The 19031-nt window shown below is 36.2% G+C and overlaps 2 protein-coding genes across 2 annotated transcripts; both read right to left on the reverse strand.

The window, feature by feature from the left end:
- Positions 1-340: 340 nt before the first annotated feature.
- On the reverse strand, positions 341-6614 carry LOC107191441 (coronin-7). Its single transcript, XM_015580497.1, has 17 exons — positions 6412-6614; positions 6191-6339; positions 5942-6128; positions 5563-5860; positions 5236-5491; positions 5016-5168; positions 3601-3972; positions 2799-3417; positions 2603-2716; positions 2354-2524; positions 1846-2284; positions 1599-1737; positions 1274-1480; positions 1071-1206; positions 845-981; positions 508-597; positions 341-365 (listed from the first exon to the last, which is right to left on the reverse strand). The coding sequence occupies exons 1-17, from the start codon at positions 6569-6571 to the stop codon at positions 357-359; spliced, it is 3636 nt and encodes a 1211-aa protein (XP_015435983.1). The 5' UTR covers positions 6572-6614; the 3' UTR covers positions 341-356.
- Positions 6615-11237: 4623 nt separating this feature from the next.
- On the reverse strand, positions 11238-17754 carry LOC107191427 (LIM domain kinase 1). Its single transcript, XM_015580473.1, has 8 exons — positions 17687-17754; positions 16874-16988; positions 16032-16472; positions 15512-15604; positions 14785-14917; positions 14424-14656; positions 14113-14338; positions 11238-13906 (listed from the first exon to the last, which is right to left on the reverse strand). The coding sequence occupies exons 1-8, from the start codon at positions 17706-17708 to the stop codon at positions 11642-11644; spliced, it is 3528 nt and encodes a 1175-aa protein (XP_015435959.1). The 5' UTR covers positions 17709-17754; the 3' UTR covers positions 11238-11641.
- Between the last annotated feature and the right edge of the window lie 1277 nt (positions 17755-19031).

Genomic DNA, 19031 nt, shown 5'->3' on the forward strand with positions numbered 1-19031 from the left:
TTTTCGGACTCCGAGAAATATTAAGAGAATTTTACTGCGAAGCTGAATGATTTTTTTATTATTCAGTCCTTTGCTCTTAAAATAATTTGATACAACAATCTGAATAATTGTATCTACGAAAAAATTACCACAATTCAAGAAACCGCACACATACTGTCAGTTCTTTCGGAATGGGGAAATTTTTGGAAACGTTAATTCCAGCTATAAATATCTCTTACCACGTTCACATTATTACCGAAACACTTTCGCTTATGCCGTGGTTTTTAACTTAGAAATAAATTACGGTTTGACCAGTTACATATAAATTCACATTATCTTACCGCTTTATTTAAATGACCTACCCCGCTGCGCCATCTTCACTCATCCTGCAATTAAAATTATTTTTTTAAAAGAATGAAGACGTCTTATAGATTTTGAGTCAAGAATAGATTATTGTATTGCCTCTAAACAAATGAAATAGTGGAAATTAACTTGTTTATGTTTATGTTTTTAAGAAAAGTTACATACCCATTCGTGCTCCTCCACACCTTCCATGTGATCTTGTTCCAATGAGCACTGTATTACATCGCCCACAAAGTTGCTCATAGTTTTTTGGATCTATCATACACACATTAAACGATACGCTCAGACAAAATACAATACGAATGTATTTATACGTTGAATATCACAGGAGCCGATGTGAAAATAAAAAGTAGATAGCAAATAGTAGAATTGTTCGATATAACTTTATAGGGGATGCTTTAAATTATGTTTAAAAATTTTGGCAATTAAAACGAGAATGAACCAGACTATGCAGAAAACACGTGACAGAGTATTATAATTTTAGTGTTAGATGTTGATTTACCTCTTCTTGTTTGGCTTTCACATCAGGATTCCATCCAAGTCTGGTAAAGGGTTGTGAAGATACAGAGAATGTGGTTGTTTGAGAATGTTTTGCTGAAACTGGTGCAGTTACCACTCCTTGACCTTGATTTTCAGTTACTACATACATAAATATATATAAATAAATATATATTAGAAATAAATTCTAGTCAAAATTCTTATTTCATACTTTGCATCAATCTACTTACAGTTGTCCATTCCTGGTGGCTTTAGACTTATTCTATAAGCTTGTTTGTTGGCCCCATTAAACCATTCAATAGCCGTCATGGTTGGTTTCCATGTAACTTTCGTTGGTGGAAATAAATCATCTTGGAAAAGTTCACTCTAAAATAATTAATGAATATTAGAGCATTCCTTTTTATATTTTGATTTAAGAATACATTAAACAGACCTTTATACGAGGTACAGTGAAACTTAAAGGTTCTATTGTGTTGTTTGTCAATCTTAAAGCAGACGCGAATTCTACACTAGCAACGTCACACTTGTTTTTAGGAAGGAAAGACAATCCTTGGTGTAAACTACTACATCGATGATGACTGAGAGGACAGCAGTAGGGAGGTTCTTCAGTCACTTCGAAAGCATATATTGTAGAGTCACCCTAAAAGCATATTATGTACTTAGTGAACAAGTTTTCCTTGTCATGTCTCAAATTTTTCTACACCACAGGCCAGGTTTACAGAATAAATTTATAATGCTATTGATAATGATGGACTTACGCGTCCCGTTAAGAAAAGGGTTGAGCTATCTTCATCGTAGTATGGCATTAAAATAGCAGGCGACACGTCTAACCCAACTGTGGTTAATGGATTATTAAGATTGTCTGTTTTAAATACGTATATCTGTCTCTCGGATACTCTAAAATAAATCACATTAAGTGAAAAATAGGCAAAACAAATCTTTTTAATTATACGGTATTTGGAATTTTCATATGGTGCTACATGAATTGTACTACGATTTACATACTTGTCGAAACCCATCACAACCAGAAATTGTCCTTTTAATGCCCAAACCACTCGTGCACCTCGTGTACCAACTGGTCCTTTTCCAGACTTAACTGGTGCATCCGTAGATCTTGGTTTATACATTCGGAATTTCCCATCTTTGCACGTACTTGCCAGATATTGTCCACAAGGGGACCATGCTAAACTGAAAATCTGATCAGTGTGCCCAGTCAATATTACTTTTGCAACTGCCGTCTCGCACGACGAAAGCAAGGACAAATCCCAAATTTTTACAGTCATGTCATAGGACGCTGACGCTAGAACGTCCGATGCCAATGGATGAAATTTAATTAAATATATTTTGTCGGTATGAGCTTTTATTATATTCTTTGGTTCATTCGTCGGTTCTGACAGTCCAGACTCTGGAATCTCCCACAGTCGAATCATTCCATCGTCACAGGCTGTTAAGAAATGATTATTACTCGATGTACAAAGGATGGTATGTATGAGTGCTGTACTTGTAGTCTTACCAACTGCAAGTCGCTGATTGTTGAATGGATTCCACTGGAAATCCATTACAGTTGTGCCGTGCACCAATGCTGGCATCACACCATCAGGCAGTCTTCCGGTTTTTTTCAGTTCCAAAACTGCTATCTTTCCACCTGGTCCACTTAATGGTACAGCCACACGGTCAGGATTGGCTGCAATTAATCAAGGACCAACAGAAACAAAATTATGTCATCAGGCATAAGAAAGAGAACCTAAAAATAATTATTTACCGTGAAAGCCATCGCATTCCCCGGATATCTGCCTACTAATATTCCTTATGTTTTCAATATGCGTAGTCTTGTGCCCAGGTGTGCCTTTCAAGTGTCTAAACTTTGATACTCTACCTGCACTCAACAACAAATATTTTTTAGTAAAAACATAGAACATACTGAATTATTTGTTTCACGCTATGTGCCATGGCCATACCAAATACGGTTGATGTCCTTTTAGCAGTCGCTGTCGCGTTGTCTTTTTCCAATCTAGGATCCATGCTCTGTTGACGCAACATCGGAATGGCTTTCTTCACTTCATCTTCTTTAATCACGTCGCTCTTGGTCTTGAAGGATTCTCTACGCCTTAGCATTGTTGGAGAACCCATTGCCTTTTCTGCCAAGTTACCGTCAGTTACGGAAACGGAACGACTTTCATATAATCGCCGCCGTTCAGCAATGGAGTTCCTATTGGCATTTCCACGTTCGAAATTTCCTGGCTCTTCACTCTCAGGCGAGACATCCTTAACTTTGATTTCGAACACTTTACGTCTTTCTGCAGTGCTCGGTGTTTTTGGCTTGTAGCCTGAATCACTAGAATTCGCATCTTCTTCCAACGAACTGGAGTCGCTTTTTCCATTCTCTGTTTCCTTAATGCGCTCATTATTGAAGGACGGGGACTTCTCGGATTCCGCGTTATTTTCTATCTGACTATTTATGTCATTCTGATAACCATTAGTGTCACTGCTGGGTGCAATAGGCACCGAGAAGATCTTGTCGAACGAGAACTCTTGGTTACCCGATTTTGCTTGGAACGGCTTTGGTCCAAGTCGAGGCTAAAAACACGAGAAACATTAAAAATTTTCTATGACGAATAAATTTCTGTTCACGATGTGATCATTTATGATACTAATGAGACAAACGAAATGGAATATTCCTGCACACAATATCATCACACATACAGAAGTAGAACATTGTTTCCTCAAAACTATTAGGTTCTTGTATAGCCAAATTACAACCTTATATCCCCCAATCGCATTAGGATTCACAGATGTAACTACTGAGCCCGGATTCGGCGATGAACGTGGCCGTGCGACTGGCTTCGGTTCATCCTCGGAAATACTATTAGTTCTTGATGCTCTTGGCAAAGGCTTCGGTGGGATAGTTTGTCCTCCATTTTGAACCCTGGGTTTATCCTCTTCACCTTCCACTCTCTTAGGTTCTTCTATCTTCTCCACTTCATTTTCAGGCGTTGATTCCTTCTCGTTCACTCCCTGACCTTTTGCATAGCCCTTAGGTAGGGTAATGGACATGGGCTTTGGTTGTTTCTGTGGTTCCACTTTTATTTCTCGCTCATTCTCTTTCAGAGTGGTTAAGTTTCCCTTGTGTATCTAAAGGTACGGTAAATATTCCTTAATGAGGGAAACCGTTTAAACTGAAGTATCAAAGTCCAAGTTTCACTTTTAACATTCTATTTCTACGCGTTTGGAATTTATGGTAAAAACACCAAAAGCTGCGCAATCTTTGCAAGCTTTTTACACATACATCCACATTATTTGCATGATAAAACATCTCTCAAGATGATGGTACAAGTACATGACATTCTGTTCAAGACTTATCTTATTCTTATGTGGAATATGAGAAATTTAAAAGTACATACAAAAAAAAGAGCATCAAAACGGTTTTGCCAAATGAACATACAAATAGCTACAGTTCACACTTCATACTTAAGATTACTTACGCTGACAGAATAAGCTACAGAACATCAATTGCCATATAAATTACACGTGCCAGGAATAACGTTTTGAATGGTGCTAATGCATAAACTATAAAACATACATTGGATATCTGAAACGTGAAAAAATATACACAGAACATAAAAAACCAAAATGTAATAATGCAACGTAAAACAATATATTATTGACTAAGACTTGATTTTTGCTTTAAAAGAAGTGTAAATGTTCTGTATAATACATTCATAGTACGAAAGTATGTTCTACTTCTATATTACTGTATAAAGTTTCTGTTGGATAGCAACATATCAGAAAAAATGAAACAGCTTTCAATGTGCGAGATTCATACTTTCTAATACTTTGCTATCTTTGATTTACCATGTTTTACTGCTAACAGAAATTAATTATAAACAAATAATCAACTAAAATATAAAACGATAATATCTAAAACATCACACAACATATGTAAAAAAAATGTTTTAAAAATTTCCGAGTTGTCAACGAACGCCAAAAATAATGAAATGTAACAATAATGATGATAAGCGTGCAATTTCATATTTCGTATAATTGTAAATGACAAAAATTCTATTGAAATACATTTTATGGTCACAAAATGGTAACTTATTTTTAAAACTACTTCACAGTATAAGGATTTCAAAGCTTAAAAAAATGCAATGCTTATACAAAGTGCCTTTACTTACAGTAATGGATTCTTCTCCCTTATTCCTTTTGGTGGGATCTAGGGATATCTTTGGAACAGGCATATTATGGCCTTTTATCCAAGCTGCTGCATTGTTTTGTGCAATACAACCTGTTGTATCAGGGTATATATCTGCATGGAAGTCTCTGTATGTCTACAAAAAAGTATAAGTTATAATATAATTAACAATGTAATATGGAAAACGCGAAAAGATCACTTACTTTTCGTGGAACCTGATACATGATAGGTATCACCATATTCGAAGTGAGCTGCAATAATCTATTAACTTCTGCTTGCATAACGTTCAGTGCTCGTTTTGGCACTAAACATACACCTTTAGTTTGCTCTCCACTATGGCGAATTCCTTCGACCAAGAATGGATCCTTATCCATGACTTCCATGTACATAATAGTAGTGTCCCCTTTTCCAGCAAGGAAAAGCATGTTCGTGTCAGGATCAAAGAGAGGCATTAAAATTCTATAAATTATGATGTCGAATTATTATTTGGACGAATTATTAACAAAAATATTATACTGCTCAAGCCTTACCCAGTACTACAGTCCAATTCTAAGGTCTTCACAGGTTCGCTCAAGTGTCTCAAGTCCCTTATGTAAACTTGTCTAAGTCTCGCCGCGTCAAACCCTGTGGTTAGTATCCTATCGCTATTGTTTAACCAAACAATTCTAGAATCTTTAATACTTTGGTGACTTGAGCAAGAATTCACAATACAAGTGGAGGCACGGGGATCCATAATCCTCACTTGTTTATCTTTGCAGGATGTTGCTAAGAGTATGCCATCTTGTTTCCAACTCAAAGACTGAATGACTTCTGTGTGTTCGTTATTGGCTGCAGTACGAAGAAAACAATATTAAAGAAATTCAATTTACTGATAACTAACCAATTCATAAGAAACTATGTTTTCATTACAGAATAATTCTTGTTGTGAAATCACATCCCATAAAGACAAGTTTGTGTAAGACACTGTTGTCAGAAGGTGTTCAGCTGTAGGGTGCCAACATACTGCTTCAACTCTTCTCTGACGATGGGAGAATGTACATTCAGGATTGCACAAAGATTCTTCTAAACCAGTTTCTGGAATATACCACAGCTTGACCTATAATACAAGAAATTGTCACAATAAAATATACAATGCAATTTAGAATAGTTATAACTTACAAGGCAATCTTGGGATCCAGTGGCCAATAGACCATCATGAAAGGGTGAAAAATCCATATCTGTCACTGTATCTGCATGAGCATGAAGTAAAGGCATAGTTTTACTCTTTCTACCGCAATCTTCTAAAGGTAACACAGCCAGATTAGATCCTAAAAAATATAAATAAAAGATAATTGGATATACTGTGACAAATGTGTGAAAATTATAGAACTAAAACATACCATTATGATCTACATTAAATGCCATGAAAGCAGCAGATGCAGTAATGTTGTTGCCATAGGTTTGATAGGATCCAACTGATATATCTCGAATACAAGCTTCTGGTTTAGGCACAATAGGAGCTGCATTTTTGTATTTAGATGCTTTGAAACGCCAAGCCATTTTGACGTTCTTACAAATGTAATCTTAAGGTAAATTTCTCCTTACACCATGTAATCTAATAAAAAATATAGAATTTAAATGAATAATTTCTTACTCCTTGTTTTGTAAAAGTAATTACTTTATATCACTGTAAGGACAGTGAAAAATGTAAATGAGAATACATTTGTTTTTGATTGTTAGTTTAATTTACATGATAATCTGAATAGTTGATGTTTTATGATGAAGTTTAGAAAACAACGCTTGCGAGTGGTATCGACACTGGTGGAAAGCTGTGCATGACTAATAATTTGGGGGTGAGAACCACCCCACCCTTAATCGTCGAACACCGTCGTAAGTAATAACAATGACAGTGAAATAGAATCTCTTACGAACGGAGAAACAAACAAGCATAATCGTGTTACTCACTTGTCGCAACCTGGCGTGCCTTCGCACGCTTTTCACCAAATATTATCACGAAATAAAATCGAACGAGTAACAATCAGCCAGTATAAACACACGATGGCAGGTAGGCGTCTCTGATACTCTGATCCCGACGTCTGACAGGCGGAAACAGGAAGACCCCCCTCCCGTGAACCTCTTCTATCTCTGTCGATCATGAAGTGAACATACAGAGTGTTACTTAAGAAAAGTGAATGGTAATACCATCTCGCGGTCAGCCGGCGAACTACTAAATTAGAAAATTGTGATTATCTCGGTAATTAGTCGCTCAAAATTAAAATCGTTCCTCTGAAATTATTCCTTATTACTCAGTGCGTCGAATCCACACCACAGAACCCCATAATTAATGCGTTTTATAGGTCTTTGAAAACAGACCTGTGACGAGGATAGAAACACTATAACCATCTGGCAGCGAAACGGTGTAACTAAAATTAAAATCGTCAAACGGAGCCCAGAGACAGCCGCGATTAAGTGTCATTTTAACAATGTTGTAATTATTTTTTGTTACTATTGGTGAGAGGGGATTAATCTACGCTCTCTAAGCTCCAAATCTAGTGCGTGGTGAAGAAGAAAGCTATACGTGTAACGTTATAAGGGCTGACGAAACATGTTGTAATAATGTTTGCCTCTCGTAGGTAGCCAAAGTGTCAATCGTCGTGGAATAGTTGGAGTGATAGGCATGGAAAAAGTTTGTTCCTGTCGCGGATACGTGACCGTTCGTTTCAATTAGCTTAAATATCCTAACTGCATAAACTTTATACATTCACATACCAAATGTATGTAGTTGTATGTTTCAACAGGTTCTTACGGTTTTAATCTCAGGGTATAATAGTATTTGCCAGTATTTGCAGGAACCACCATCGTTGCTGTAGTTATTGGACAATTATTTAAATAAAAAACAATAAAGTGGTATGGTATAGATACATTCCTTATTATTACCATCACTACCTTCATTCCAATTTCTACGTCATTTTCTGATTACATCCTGTTTAAAATTAATTGCCTCCTGTGCTAACACAGAATTTTCTTCATTTCGTTTTTATATATTCGCGGCATTTTGAATGTTTCTTGTCTAAAACCTCCTCGATTATTTTGTTTTCCTAATACCAAGGGACGAAAAGCAGCAGAGTTCGCGGCTGAAGCAAGGAATCTCGGCAAGGAAGCTTCAGCCGTTATGCTTTCATAATATGTATGTCGACTGACCCACAGCCCACAGTACCCTACCCTACACCCTTACGGCTGATCGCGCTATCCGTGGCAAATAGCTCAAACTGGTAGACAAGCTGTTTCAGCCGAATACCGCGAGATGGTGCCACCGCCAACTTTTTTCGCGCCATTTTTGAAGCACGTTAATAATTCGTATATTATTCGGCAATGTTTCAATTTCGTTTACAGCGTCATACGGACAGCTTTACCGTCACCAAAGCTCTAGATTTGAATCTTAAAATACGTAGATTTGTCCCAACTATTTATCAAGAAACAGTAATCGCGAGAACATAGTTAAATGTGCAATTGTTTGCAACTATGTAAACTAAATGAAACAATGTTTATACTCTCAACCATTTATTTTAGTCTTGCTGTTCTCTGTATTACCAGAAAGTGAAGCAGAAACATATTGATCCATAGATACATAAGTTTCGACACTTGGAATTATTCAAAAGTTTCATGAGTAACGTTTGTTGTTGAACTTGTTGAAGAACAACCTTTCTTGAAGTTTTCTACCGCCGAAAATTTTGAGCAATCACTGGGAAGAATTGTGCTTATTACACGGAAATCATTTCTTCTTTCTGCTGTAAATAATTTATACATTGTTATCCACTTTTGAGCAAATGAGACTTTGAAATTGTAATTTAACATCTCTTTTGCCCAGACTTTTGACATGACACATCTTGTGTGTGTTTAATGACATTCATCGACACTTTGCTGGCCAATTAATGTAAAAGGATACTGAAAACTCTCAATAGGTAGATATGTTGAGTCAATATTCAAAGAATCATATATACGCTATCATTTAATTATCTATTTAACTTTATTCGTTAAACGTTGCCTGTAATTACAACCAGCAGAATGATCTAATAGTTGTCTATGCTGATTTAAAGGTTGATTGAAAATTTTTCCTTCCAGAATCGTTATCCAGAATTTGTTTTCTTTGTTCCAGTTACATTAGTAATGCCGTGTGCTCTAAATCATGTTACTTCGGTTTCTCACTGAATAAGAAAAAATAAGTTGGAAACAGTGAAGACAAGTGTATGCTACACATGTTTCAGAAGATCGAACAGAAGGAGTTTTACCGATTTACAGAGACTATAAAAATAATATGTCTAAATAATGTCTCGTTCCAGAGGCTTTTCTTCCTGTTTTCACAGAAGTGTACAGACAGTACAGTTTTCTTTTATGACCGTCGCATGTCTACAGCTTCCTACTCGCATACTACGTTTCTTCCAGACTGCGGATGTTTATTAAAATATAGATATGTATGGACTAATTTATAGAAATTACATTATTCGATTGGGGGGTCTATTACATTCCAAATAAGATAAAAACCTCACTAAACTTCATTGAACTTTTTCAATACTGAATTTTCGACGGTCGTGTATGTTATAAATACATATCCGCAGACCCAGTCATAGGTAAGCAACGGTATAATCTGTTTAATACTGATTGCTGAAAACGTTTTATGACGCATTCAATCTGTCACTTTTACATATACTTGCGATTATTCATACATTATTCGATTATTCGTTCTCCGTTACGTGGATCTCATCGTTAAATATGCATATTAATTGTGTGCAGAGACTTTCCAAAACTAAGATAGTAGACATTCGTACTAGCAAGATCTTTTTGAGCATCTGTAACATAATGGGGGAATCCCAAAGTATGCGATAATTTAAATCTTCTCGATTATAACACGTATTTTTGGATAGTTTGTATAAAGGCATCGACAAATTTACTTTAAGAATGACACAATTCGAGACTTTTAGAACACTACCTGAGAACTTTCAAATACTTCAACATTTCTTTTTATTAAATAATCACATGCCGAGTGTTTTGTAATGTTGTATGTATAAGTAATATTTCATGTTTTAAATATAAAGATATTTTCCGCACACATTCGTCATTGAAATACAATAATGTTTTTGTAGTACAAGCGTTAGTCGCGAAGATGTTTATTGCACATATTATCCGTCCAAATAATACTTAAAAAAAATGTTCCCTTTCATTGCCTGTGTTTGGTATTGCAAGTACATTGGGGTTCCTTTCTTAGCCAACAGCCCTGCTTCTAATTTACTTGAAAGAATCTGTTCAATTTTAGACAGACAGCTTGAAAACACTTTTTATCACAGATAATAAACGTTTATTTGGTGCAATAAATTGCATTGTTTTGAATTGCATGAACAAGAAAAGTAAGTTGAATAGCAACGAATAAGCAACGGTAACAAAAGTAAACAGTATTTTCGAACGCATGCAACGCAAAGCGCCAAAGTCTTTATAAATATTTTCTATAAAAAAATGCTATCTTGTATGTATATCTGAAGAAAGAATTATAACTTTAATAGTTTAATAGTTTAATCGATATATGCCGTATTCGGTTTTTGCATTCTACCCTGATAAAACTAGGAAACGTTTTGCTTACGATTATAATAGAAATACAACTTGTTTTTAATAGTATCAAAAAAACTTTCATCTCTACATTATCAATATAAAGCTTCTTTTTTACTGTTAAATATATGTTTTGTAAACTGTTTTGAACATGACTAATTGCTATGGTAATTGCAAGTATCCAATACCGATGAAATAAATAAAAACAATGAGTGACTTGCAACACTGAAACTCTTAAAATTGAAAAAAGTAATACCAAATTGGCATAGTTTCATCTTTGAAACGAATAACAAAGATATAATTGACGTGTTTCAATTTATACATGTCAATAATCTGTACATGCACACCTCCATCGTATTATGTGGATAATATTTTACATTACGATGTTCATACGTATCCGATAAAAGATATTATTTCTGTACATTTTATTCTACAAACTGACTCTACAGAATGTTTACAACTTCGAAGTATAATCCCGTACTTCTAAAAAAGAAAGGAACAATGGAGATATACCAATCTATAATATCATGCGATGTCTCCGTAAAATACTCTTCAATCGACATGCATATATTGACGCGATCGGTATATTCCATACACCATTTCTCAAAGCACGCGTTAGACCTACAGATTTCGAATGCATCAGATAGAATTCTGGATGGAATGCTTTCGTTAGTCTTATCATTAATCGCGGTTATAAATACCACCAGGCAAGATTCTGCCGGAATGCACCATTGCGGCTTAGTTAGTATCCAAAATACTTTGAAGACAATAGAAACCAATAATAAAGAGATTCACTAATACTGAATATCAAATTGTTAATAATACTTTTCCTGCATACTGCTACATACAATAATACTATTAATATTTTTGAGGAGAAGCTAACACTCGAACAACCCATACGGTCTCGTGGTTACGAAAATTAAAATCTAAACGAGTTAAAACTACTCGCTTACAGAGATCAAATTAGTAAGGTGAGATTCGTTTTGTTATAAACATAGTGTGTTACTCTGGTGCTTAATCGATTGAGAAATCTCACAAGGCCGTGCTTTCGATCGGCGACGCTGGCCGGTTAGGTGTGCAACATCTCTCAGGAGTATGGCACAATTCCGGGGTATGTCTATCATCCCTCAACTGACTGAAGTCTAAATCCGCAAAAAAGTCACTTCTCATGGTGCCCACCGCGCTATCGGAGCCAAAGCTGTCTTGTCTGCACAGATCCACGTTTTTGTAGCATCCACTATACTCTGTCAAAGAGTGAGACAACTTGTTATCGTGCATTGACTTCTTAGAATCAGACTCCAGTTTGGTGGAATCTTGGATGGATGTGATATAGTCTATCTTTTTCCCAATACTAGTCTCGTCTTGTGTGTTGTACATAAGGAAATCATCGTTTTTGGAGATGCTTGAATTCGAGTAAAGACTATCGGCGTAATGAAGAGCAGTATTTTTTCTGAAACTGTCATCCTTACGGAGATCATCCTTCTGCAAGGTATTGAATGGTGAATACACTTTGTAAACTTTGTCATTGTATTTCGCCGAACAGTCTAATACTGTGAGACTTCCTTGTCTGGACAAAATACTACCGATGTCCGAAACACTACTGTCTTGTCTGGTAATCCTGTCGTTCGAAGGTTCATTCTCGTTAATTTCCCCTGAGCTTACAGTTACTTTTGATTGCAACGAAGTACCAGCTTCGAATTGATTATTATTTTCGGAAGAAAATGCATTCTTTGGCGTCTCTTTTGTGGGTGAAATCTTTGTTCTTCTCAAATAAGAACCTACTGATTTCGAGTTGTCGTTTTTAACTATTTTAATGTCACTATCGCTTTGAACATCGGCTTTATTCTCTTTGTCTGTAACATTTATAGATTTACCAATTTGCCTTAAATAGGAGCTAACATAATTCGCGTCGGGTATTTTGAATTTACTCTCCAGTTTCGTTCGGGAATGGCTCGCTGAATGATAATCGTTGGACTTTTCCGGCTTTGGGCTGAAATTATTATTGACTTTATACGAGCATTTGTTGTCAATAATATATTCTGGAGTGTCTAAAAAGGAGCACGGACTAGCTCTACCCACATATCTGATTTTCTCAATGGTGGGTATTCGTTTCAGATTACATTCTGTTTGATCATATTGCTTGGTGCAACTGTCTTGTTTATCATTGGGAAGACGGGACGATGATTCGATCGATTTTGGCCTGGCAAAACATCCCGTGAACCCACTAGTTTCAGGAAAAATAACTATTTCAGGCTTTTCACTAGTTTCTTTCGACCTGGAATTCTGCCTCGCATATCGACCCATGTTTCCAGGCGAATCGTTCGATTTACTATTCTGCCTCGTGTATCTTCCTTTCGGACTAATCACATCTGGCACTTGAAGCGTATTACCGATCTGGACAGATTCCTCGCGTTCGAGAGTGCTATCGTCACAGCCGCTGCACCGTTTCTTTTCCTGATGCACTTGACCCTCTTTAATAGGTTTCAATTGCGGCATAAGTGTGTCCGGGGTCGTCGATTCGCTGGCACTTGTGCTAGACCCTGTATAGTTCCTGACATCAAACTCCAAATCGGACGGCAATTCAGCGCCCACGGATAAATGCATTGCTAATCCTTCGAGCCAAACCTGCATCAATTCAAAGGGTGGTCTTTTGTCAGGGTTCAAGTCGCAACAAAGGAACGCTATCCGGTAGAACGTTTCAGGACAATTGCAACAGAATTTTTCTTTAAAAACATTCTGATTCAGACCAAAGTCTGATGACCGTGGTAAGTAATCAGGGTCAGCTTGAACCCGTCCAATGATTTCGCAGACGACAATGCCGAAGCTGAATATATCAACCTTCTCGTCGTATTTGTTACCTTTCATCATTTCAGGTGCCATCCAATACGGATTTCCCACTACTGTGTACCTTTTCTTCCTTTCCTTCTTAGACGTTCTCGTTTCTCCGTCGGAATGTCTGTTGTACTTACGATTATCAGGGGAATTACCGTTCTGTATTATTCTAGCTAAACCAAAATCTGCAACGACTACAGTCTTATCCTCGCGCACGAGGCAATTGTGTGAATTCAAGTCTCGGTGAATGATATTCATGGAATGCAGGTAAGCCATACCACCGGCAATATCTCTAGCAAAGGATGTTCGCTGTTCCCATGGCAAGATTTCGTTCGTATCGTGAAGTAGAGCTCTCAAAGTTCCGCCAGCTATATACTCCGTGACCAAATGAAGCTTCTTGTCTTTGTAAAGAACTCCGATGAATCGTAGAACGTTATTGTGATGTAAGGAACGCAACACGGCTACCTGATAAATAAATGAATTTGGAGTGAAAAAAAAAATTGTATGTGCTAATGATGGAACAATAGCACCTAATTATTCATCTCGTTACTATTACCACGTTCCTAGCAGCAATTAATTTTGCATTAGAAATACATACAAGATACGGGGCCCCAGTAACGATACGAACATTAAGAAGTATTAATAAATTTTATTATTTCCGGATGATTTACCTCCTTCAAAAAGTTTTTCTGAGCTTCTTCGTCCACTCTGTACAATTCTTTTAGCACCATAACTTCGTTGGTATCTCTGTGTGTTACCTTGAACACTTGCCCAAAGAATCCCGTACCTAAAAGTTCACCTTTCACTAGATCACTGGCACGAAATATCCTCTGATTCTTCGGTTCCACTCGAAAAGACCTTGTCCTGCTCAAGTCACACGTAGGATTCGTTGACGATCTAAACAATATACATATGTTACTTACAGACTAAGTCATTTCTATTTAGTATGATTATTACAAAAAGAATTGCTACTGATCCACACCCGTCAAGCAGTCGCGACATAGAACTACTGCGTTCCTTATGCATTGGATCTCGCGTTCTTCTTAGTTGTCTACTTCGTGTTCCGCTAATATAACCTTCATCTCGTCGTTTGAATAATCGTTCCTTATTGTCTGGACTGGTTCTTGGACTTCCAATCGACGTCAACATTGCCGCGGACGGTGAAGAATAGGTTGGTTGCCGCGACACTGCATCCGGATCATGTTCGATGGTCAACTGAAAGAACGAATGCATTTGTTTCTGTATTCAATCAGAATTACAAAAATCATATGATGTTAGTTGTTTGCGCCATTTTCAACTGCGATCGTGTCAACGTGAAAGATATGATTTATAATGCAAATCACCTGTAGAACAGTATCCGAATATTGTATAAGGTTTTCTAAGCTTTCTATGGGCTGATCCTTGACAGGTGTACCATTCACTTCAAGTATTCGATCACCAATGTGCAAAGATATGAGATCATTGGACACATTCAGTCTGTAACACCATTTTCTATGACATTTCCAATGTTTATAAATAATTGTTATAACAATACATGCCAAATTTTGCGTGCATTTTATTGGTATTCGAACATGATGTTGTATTATAAATATTACACGTACAATGGTACTGTGATAAGAAACTGAGTAGGTTTCAATCGGTGAGGCTATTGCTGGATATTCTATAGCAAATTTACATACTTTGTAAACTAATACACAGATGAGGCACAGCAATATACAAATTGCAACACTCTGCTTAGTAAGCACATAGGTATTTCGTAGAAGATAAATAATATTACGAATAGAATAACTTGAAAGCTAAATACCCTGTACACAGTATAATGTAACAGAAATATACAATGCAAAGTGGAGTACACAACGTGTCACTTTATCCTAAATATGTTACATGCTTACAAAACAACATAACATATATTATTAAATAAACAATATTTCAGATAAAACACATAGATTGCACAAGATATGTATTTCACGTGCAGTTAAGCAGCAACTACTAAATACACACACCTAATTAGTAAAAAAACAAAAAAAAATACAATATCCAGTGCACATTATTTATTTATTATGCTTGTACCTATGATTAGAGAAGTGGCAGCATAGTCTAAAAAGAACCTCCATCACAGAGGCCAGCAGCTTACTGATCTTTCCATGAACATTTCTCATTAACCTGTGTTTTAGTTCGATGTTATTAGAGGCTGTATATTTTTACCAATTCTTAAACAACCACAAAATTATTCATGCAAAGTTAAATATTTTGGAAAAGCTTTATTAAGTATAATTTTATATTGTACAGAAGTATTGTCTATTAGTCTATTTAGAATTGAAAATTTTCTACACTCATTATATGGAAATACTTTGTTTACTGATGTAGGAAACTGTTGCAAGTTCATTTGGAAATTGCTCATATTATATAGTATGCCTGTACCCAATGACTAAAATTTACTCACATTACGGAATCAGATGTATCACAGTAAAATGTTTACAGTAAACAAGTAAATTATGTTTAACATGTTTTTAAAAATAATACCGAATGTAAACAAAAAAAATATAATATAAGAATATATAGGTATATTGTACATATTTTATATACATACTCAGATATACGAAGCAAAGCTCCACAATTTCGAGGACTAGGAGTTGTGTCTAATGTCAGTTTAATTCCTCTCTGTTTCTCAGGATCAGCACTGTTTGGAGGTATTTCCACCAGTCTGATACTATGTGGTTTTCTGGCAAATGGACAATTCGCTGTTCTATTGATTGGTTGCATTTGCCTCTTGTAACAGCATCCACAATAAAGCTTAGACCTTTCAACAAGGGCATAACTCTCTCCATCACCAATAAAAGCTCCACAAGAATTGCAGGCAAAACATTCTGGATGAAATTTGTGATCTCCTGCCAGCATAACAGGGCCTGTGATGTTTTGGCCGCAACCTTGGCAGGCTTCCCCATAAGCAGCCCAGTAATCATCCTTGCAAAAAAGCAAGCCATCCTTCTCAAAATACCACGAAGAGAGACCAATATCGCACGCTGAACATCTAAAAACACACAACTTTGACAATTATACGGGAAACTTAACATAGACATTAATTATATTATTCGAGTCTCTGGTTTTATAACATATTTTGTATTGCTTATCGGTACAGGGTATAGAATTATTTGTAACTCTAAATTCCTATGTGTCTGTAAATCTGATTGTATATAAAATAAGGGACTCTGTAAGTTACCTATGGCAAGCAGCAGTCATTTTGAAAAATAAGGCCTAAACAGGAAGGAAATCCACTGCACTATCAATAATGTTAGTTCTAAAAATTTGGAAGTTTATTTTAATGGGATCTTAAGGATTAATGTCTTTAGTATTAACTTAAACAGTTAGCAGTATTATAAGTAGATCAATTAAAAAGGTAGTGATATTCAATATCTTGTTATTGTTACCTACCGAAAACAATCAATATGCCATTCTTGATTTAGAGCTTGTACAAATTCATCCTCGTCAATTGCATTGAGGCAACTGGCACAAATTATTGTCCCTCTGCTTTCTCCACTTCCCTGGTCTAACATAAATCACAAAACAAGATTACAATTTAATCGACAGTAAATCCCTTTCAAATGTATGATTCGACAAATTCAGTTGACTAACTCCAGCGTTTAGACTGTTTTTTTCTTCTTACTGTATTGTGTATTTACATACCCGTGCACGCATGTATTTTTTTGCGCGAGTCCGATGGAACATTGAAGGCTTCGTGAACGCTCGATCCGGCGTTAAATTTCGAATATTTCAAACTGATAACAGCTGCGAGAACAAACCGGTCGCAATGTCGTAGAAAACAGAGCGCGTCAGGGTCGTGCGGTACGAAGGAAACGTGATTCACAGTTGACGTTAGGCAAACATCGGGGAAAGTAGTATCAACCAGCTGATGATAAATGAGATGGTTCGAAGGGTTTCTTTGATTGTCAATTGAAAAAACGTGTCGCTTGGGCCATTACGGATCTCGGATAACGCGATACCCTTGCGATCATGATACTGTAAAAATTGAATCAAGAAGAACGCGTAAATAAAGTCTGATGAAGAGCGTGGGCCAGGAGACTTGGAAGGCAGGACGCCCACGCGATCCACGAAGCGTCAAGCATACATACGAAATCCTCGATCAATCGTTTCGTCGCACGCAAAGCTATGAACGTTCCGCCTTCTACACCGTGAATCGGTTCGCACGTCTGAAAATAACGCTCAATTTTGTCGAAAAAGACATACCGTTCGATGAAACTTCGTCCATCACAGCATCTATTTAGGAGGACTGACACGCTCCCACTCCGTGCCTTGGCCACTGAATATAGAACTGTATAGAACGCATAGAGTTGGAATCCGTTGGCAATAGATGGCGTATCGTACGATAGCGAAAAATTTGAGCATAGTTTAAATTAAATTCTTTGGAATTATTCTATGTTGAAAAAAAATGAATTTTCTGTTGGGAGGTAGTCATTTATTCTCACAATATTTGGTCATTAAACTAATATAACTCGAATAGAATTCATATTTGTAATTCCTCGATTGTTTGTTTTATATATAGAGAGTATTTTGTTTATAATACTTGCATTATTAAAGTGTGTACATTTTGTATCGTGAGCTTAAAGTAAATATAGTTACGGAAACAGTAAGAACCTGATGCTTTTGTTGCTTATTTACATACTGCATTATAATTTGTATAATTATGGCATAATTCGGAGGAATAAAATATGTATGTATAAACCGTATGATATAAGATATAAGCTATATTAATAACATTAGAAATGTATGGTACTATAATCTAATATACTCTACTATCATATATATATATAATAATTAAACCACTGGATACTTATAAATATGCATTAATTTCGCATGCAATATATGTATATGCATTAATCCAGTTTACTGGATGATAAACATTCAAAAATATATGTTCCATACGATGACTTCGTTTCAGGATAGAATCACCGATACCGATCGGATGGAGAAATATTAATTTATTTCTTCATCAATACTATAATTTTTGTCGTATTAACGTTAACGATATTGTGCTACATTATCAAAATCGATCGAAGGTCGTGAGGAAACAAAAATGTCACTGAGGTATTCTTGAAAATTAGTTGTGACGCGATCAATCGATTGCACGCTTTCCTGGCTGACCTTACAGAGGTATTAACAAATATCCGGATATCGTGCTGGGTCAACCCCAGTTTCCGGATCTTTTCTGGTCGCATCGATTATTTGGACTCGAGGGCCACAAATAATGGACGGTTCCTCGTACTACGAGCAAAACTGTAGCAAGCTTACATCTGAATAGTTTCAATCACAGTAGATATTGTGCAGAATGATCGTCATTGATTCTTTCGTAATTATAATTGCTATATTTCCTGTTTCATTTTCTACGTATGGTTCAAATCAATCAGATAAACGCGTTTACTTAATTATTCGAAATAACAGTAGATTTAGTTTACAGTTGGAGACGTAAAATATTGTTTAACTTTCATCCGCATAACTATACTCAATCTTATTTAAACTTTTTCATTCAGAATCTTAATTATCCGATAACTTTGAGCAGTATTCAAATGACTAC

This window comes from Dufourea novaeangliae, unplaced genomic scaffold, assembly GCF_001272555.1.
Source record: "Dufourea novaeangliae isolate 0120121106 unplaced genomic scaffold, ASM127255v1 scaffold267, whole genome shotgun sequence".
NCBI classification, from domain to species: domain Eukaryota; kingdom Metazoa; phylum Arthropoda; class Insecta; order Hymenoptera; family Halictidae; genus Dufourea; species Dufourea novaeangliae.

Bases quoted from the DNA above. Each gene is read 5' to 3' on its own strand.
- LOC107191441 (XM_015580497.1), bottom strand. From the start codon at position 6,571: ATGGCTTGGCGTTTCAAAGCATCTAAATACAAAAATGCAGCTCCTATT. The intron at 3,973-5,015 runs GTAAGTAAAGGC...CCGTACCTTTAG, and splicing joins AGGGAGAAGAATCCATTACT to ATACACAAGGGAAACTTAAC. The intron at 982-1,070 runs GTAAGTAGATTG...TTATGTATGTAG, and splicing joins GCCACCAGGAATGGACAACT to TAACTGAAAATCAAGGTCAA.
- LOC107191427 (XM_015580473.1), bottom strand. From the start codon at position 17,708: ATGGACGAAGTTTCATCGAACG. The intron at 14,918-15,511 runs GTACAAGCATAA...ATGGTGTTACAG, and splicing joins TGCCACTTCTCTAATCATAG to ACTGAATGTGTCCAATGATC. The intron at 14,339-14,423 runs GTGTGGATCAGT...TATATTGTTTAG, and splicing joins ATGTCGCGACTGCTTGACGG to ATCGTCAACGAATCCTACGT.